Source organism: Nelumbo nucifera, chromosome 3 (assembly GCF_055504915.1).
Source record: "Nelumbo nucifera cultivar China Antique chromosome 3, China Antique-T2T, whole genome shotgun sequence".
NCBI classification, from domain to species: Eukaryota; Viridiplantae; Streptophyta; class Magnoliopsida; order Proteales; family Nelumbonaceae; genus Nelumbo; species Nelumbo nucifera.
In genome coordinates, this window is record NC_142651.1 from 31140263 (window position 1) to 31145002 (window position 4740).

At 36.4% G+C, this 4740-nt stretch overlaps 1 protein-coding gene across 1 annotated transcript; it reads left to right on the forward strand.

Moving 5' to 3' along the window:
• The first annotated feature begins 616 nt into the window (after nucleotides 1-616).
• On the forward strand, nucleotides 617-3043 carry LOC104588394 (microtubule-destabilizing protein 60-like). The gene is made up of 7 exons (XM_010246339.3): nucleotides 617-899; nucleotides 1616-1711; nucleotides 1791-1832; nucleotides 1914-2012; nucleotides 2120-2179; nucleotides 2267-2361; nucleotides 2687-3043. The coding sequence occupies exons 1-7, from the start codon at nucleotides 867-869 to the stop codon at nucleotides 2805-2807; spliced, it is 546 nt and encodes a 181-aa protein (XP_010244641.1). The 5' UTR covers nucleotides 617-866; the 3' UTR covers nucleotides 2808-3043.
• Nucleotides 3044-4740: the final 1697 nt, after the last annotated feature.

A 4740-nucleotide genomic window follows, 5' to 3' on the forward strand; every position in this document is an offset into this window, starting at 1 on the left:
CTTAATTATTGCAAATGAAATTTGCTAAAATGTATATGAAAATCCAATTACAATTATTAAAAGTGAAAGTATAATTCCTTTCTGCGCTCTCTTTGTTGACTGGATCAGCTCAAAAGAACTTGGGAATACATGAGATATCTCTAAGGCTATGTTTGGTTTGAAGAAAAAGGTAGGAAAAGAAAGAGAAACATAGGAAACTCTATATAAGGTTTGTAAAAATTTTCCTACAGTTCCCTTTTTTTCCCTACTTTTTCCCTCAAACCAAATACAGCCTAAGTGTAGTACTAACCAATAACCATAACCAAATTTTGGGTGTATTCTAATTCTTCTAACTTACAAGCATCATCTGAGAAGTCGGTCAATATTCCAAACAAAGCAAGCTTTGGGTCACAACTGCATTACACGAAATCACCTTCCAATTTCATTAAATTGTTAGTTCTTTTTTAGATAAAACGGACAAAACAAAGAAAATACTTGAAAATGGGCTTTGAACAACCTTTGGCTTACCAAACCGTTTTTTGGATTATTTCATTACTCAATTGGATAGGGACAAGGATGGATAGTTGACACGACCCTTTGAATCGTTAATACGATAGTGGAGACTTTTCGCCTGATTGAACCCACAAACAGACTCCCAGCAACATTAAAGTGCATGAGAAAGGAGATTAGATCAGAAAGTTTGAGTTACAAGGATTGCTGAACCAGAGAGAATAAAGAGCCCGCCATATGAAAGCTATTTGATGTAGCAACAGAAAGTCAGAAACAAAACCAATCATCGTTTACCAATCCACAGAGACCAACTCCCCATCTCTCCCCCTTCTCTTCTTTATATCTTGTTTAGTGCGGGGTTTTGTCATCAGGGCACCATGGAAAACCCTAGCAGTTCTTCTTCACCAAAGGTTAGGACTTCAATCCTTCTGTACTTGTTCAAAACTAGTACACGTTTTTGACATTTTGTTGCGCTGGTGGGAGGATTATCAGCAAGCCACTATAACTAGAGGGTGCTGTCTTGTAGGGATGCATGTCCTATTATTTCGGTTTAGGTCTGTGGACCTAGGACCTCTGACAAGCCAAATCTAAGTCAAGAGGGAGGTTTTGGAGGAGTTCAGATCTGCTGGCCACACTCATCCAGCCACACGTTGAGATTTTCGGTGACCACAACACATTCGATGTTCCATATGTGTGGTTGGGTGAACGTGACCAGTAACGTGTTGTGGTCAGCAAATCCAGGCTCGTCATCTTGGAGCATTGGGCTTATTAGACTTAGCCCAGATATAATATTAGGGTCATTGAGGCCCAAAAAGTGCCTATCCAGAAAAATCCATGTTTTTTTTTTTTTCATGGAGGGAAAAAGTCTATGATTTTGAGACCTACATTAGAAGATCAATATATATTTGAGAAATTTGTAATAAGAAAATATGATATAAAGTTTAGATGTGATTCGAACTAAAAAAAAATGTGATTCGGCTTGTTAAGCAGAACTAAGCTAGGCAGCAATAATTGAGAACTACTCCTAGTTAATTTTTGAGATTTTTTTTTTCATTTATTTGTTTTCCTTCCAACTCAATGATAATATAGTGAAGATTTTGTTTTTCCTTTTAATTTCCGGTTCAAGTTCATGAAGCCTAGTCCTAGTTCTACTATGTCTTCCAGTGTGAGAGGAGCAGTGAGATGCAGCCAATCTCAACAGCCTGCTAGACTTCAGAGTGAGGTAAGATACTCAGTCACCATAGAAGTGTTTTTACGTGTTGATTCTTTTGATCATTCCCTTTGAATTTAATTTTCCACAGCCCAAAGGACAACTGCAAGAGCGATTGTATGATAAATCAAAGGTCTCTCTCTCTCTCTCTCTCTCTCTCTCTCTCTCTCCCCACTTTGTTCTATAATCCAAAATGGATTACGCCCATTTGTAGGCTTCCAACAAAATTTCTGCCAAAGAACAAACAAGGCCATTGGAAATCAAGCTCCACACCCAAGAAAGAGCAGCCAAGCGTGCAGAATTCAATTATTTTGTAAGTACCGACAATTTATTTTTGCTTCCATGGCGTGAAAGATTTCTTCCAAGCATAATAGTTTTTCCCTATCAAGTGTTTAAGAAAATTTTCTCTTAAATTCACAGATTGCAAGTAAGATAAGTCAACTAGAAATGCAGAGGCAACTGGAACAAAAATTGCTGAAGGTAAGCTTTAATAATGACATGCTTCCCACAACATAATAGAAAAATTATGAATATATACAATCTCATGGACATCATGAACTGATTCAGATTATAGAAGAAGAAGAGATTCGGATGATGAGAAAGGAAATGATCCCAAGAGCACAACTAATGCCTTTCTTTGACAGACCTTTCTTTCCTCACAGGTATAATTTTACAAGCAACACACAGTTAAGCTCTTTAGACATTCTTAAGCTTTACATTTCCACCACTATATTAAGAAATACCTTCACTTTCATCCTTTTATTATAAAAGGTGCAAAAAGCTATCTAATGAATGTTGCAGCATGGAATGATGGTGACTTGAGGACCATGTGTCCATTCTGAGCTACCAAACTAGTTGGCTGAATCTGAACTATTTTGTAGTCTTTGTCAAACTATAATTAATCAACCTAATTAATAACTAATTCCACAACAATGATCTTAATATGGATATCTTTTCATTTTATTTAATTTTCTTTACTTTTTGCAGGTCAAAGAGGCCTTTAACAATTCCTAGAGAACCTACTTTTCACATGCTGAGCAGTAAGTGCTGGAGGTGCCTCTCTTGTAGTAATTTCTACGATTTTCAACAGCCTCAGACCATGTTATGAAGCCTTTTAGCTGAAGCAACAGGAAGGATCACTTGCGTTAGCAATATTGTCATTCATGGAGTAGATCGTTGAGAATAATTTTACTTTAATTTGTATACATGTAGCTGAACTTTTATTTAATTTTTGTAACTTTTTTATTGCTTTTTCTTCTTTTGTTTATGTATGTGCATTTGTGTGTAAACCCTAATGTAATGACTAATAAACATCCAATTTAAATATTTTGAGTGATTATATAAGTTAGAACATTTGCCCAAATAAACCACATTCTTTCAGTTGTGGTATTATGTATGTACGTATATATAATTTGTGAATTAAAGGAAATTAAAGGGAGGGGAAATCAAAGCTGAGTGGTACAGGAAATTAAGGTTATGTTTGGTTTGAAAGAAAAGGTAGGGAAAGGTAAGCAAAACTTCACAAACCTTGTATAGGTTTCCCCGTCTTTCCCTTCCTTTCCCTACCTTTTCCTTCAAACCAAACATTGCCTAAAGGAAAAAAGTTATATTCTGCATTTATCTAAAATCTATAATGTGTGAATTGGAAAGGGAGGGGAAGGTCTCCTGTCATGATCATCCCTTTGTTTCTTCATAGATCCGATATGAAAGATTTTATGTAAAGATGGCAATTTGGCCCGTTCGTGTGGAGCTCCCCCCACCCCTCCCCGGTTGGGGCAGGTTTTTTGACCATTGATCAAGATTCAGGAAAACTCAAAGCTTTGGGGATGGGGCGGGGATGGTATTTGATGGATAGTGATGGTTTTGGGTCTTTGAAACTATGGCGGGTGAGATAGTTTTTCATGGGTTGGCATTTGTGGAATTAGGCTCGTCTTCAGCCCATCTTGGTATTCCAAGACTATTTTTGGAAGCTAGTTTTCTTGATTTTCAGTTTGGGGAGATTCGTTATTTGAGAGTCAATCTATGTTGGAGATAGATATCCCTCCTCCTCTTTGGTGTTTTCAGAAATTTAATCCCGTTTGCATAGCTTTCACAAGTTATCTTCTCGCTCGTGTCCAGTTTTACAATTTTTTTTAGCTATTTGATCTGCTATCTTTTTAATTCTCCATCTTTGATATAGTTGTATGTTTGGCCTTTATCACTGTTTTGTGTTCTCTTAAGTTGTATCTGAGCATTGCTTAATGGATTTTGACTGGTTATAAGAGTAAAAAAAAAACAAAACAAAAGCATAGAAAAAAAAATAGGAATAATTTTTATTGGTTTTCTACCATTATTTGGATGCTACTCTTACACTACTTCATCATTACAAAATAAAAATAAATAACAATAAAAATAGAAGACTGAATCATCATGAATGACAGAAAACTTATTGTTCCAGTTTCCATGATACTACCCAAACAGGATTTAGGAAAATTAATTATTAATTATCAACCTAAAGAGAATATATCAGCCTCAGACCTCACTCTTGACATCAAAATTGGTTTGTGTGAGTGTGTATCAAATTGAAACCCCAATACAGAATGCTTCTTGAACTTTCTTGTTGAACTCATCCCTTTAGTCCCTCCATTTTATGGCAGCACCAACATTCACAGGAGATTCATCATAGGGACTCGACAGCATCGAAATAATACTCAGACTAATGGTTTTCACCAAGATTCAAAGTATCAGTAGGGCGTATCGGCCTGTATCGGTATTTCTTTTATGTTTTATTTATTTTTTTTTAAATCAATTTAGATGAATCAATTTAAGGCTTGATTACCTTTTGAACCAGTGTCTAACTCAATACAACCCTTGAAGGGACATATCAAAAAGCCATTGACATGATACGTATCAATACTTTAAACCTTGATCTCCATTGTATGCACCGGCGTCCAATGCTTACTCTTGAACTCATAGCCATGGGGTCCTTCCCACTTTCCCAGGAGGATGGAGGATCGATATGCAGACACAACCGTCGGGGTAAACATTCGAAGCATGCCACA

Coding starts and splice junctions, on each gene's coding strand:
- LOC104588394 (XM_010246339.3), top strand. CDS start 867: ATGGAAAACCCTAGCAGTTCTTCTTCACCAAAG. Junction 2,013..2,119: donor GTGCAGAATTCAATTATTTT/GTAAGTACCGAC, acceptor TTAAATTCACAG/ATTGCAAGTAAGATAAGTCA. Junction 2,180..2,266: donor TGGAACAAAAATTGCTGAAG/GTAAGCTTTAAT, acceptor GAACTGATTCAG/ATTATAGAAGAAGAAGAGAT.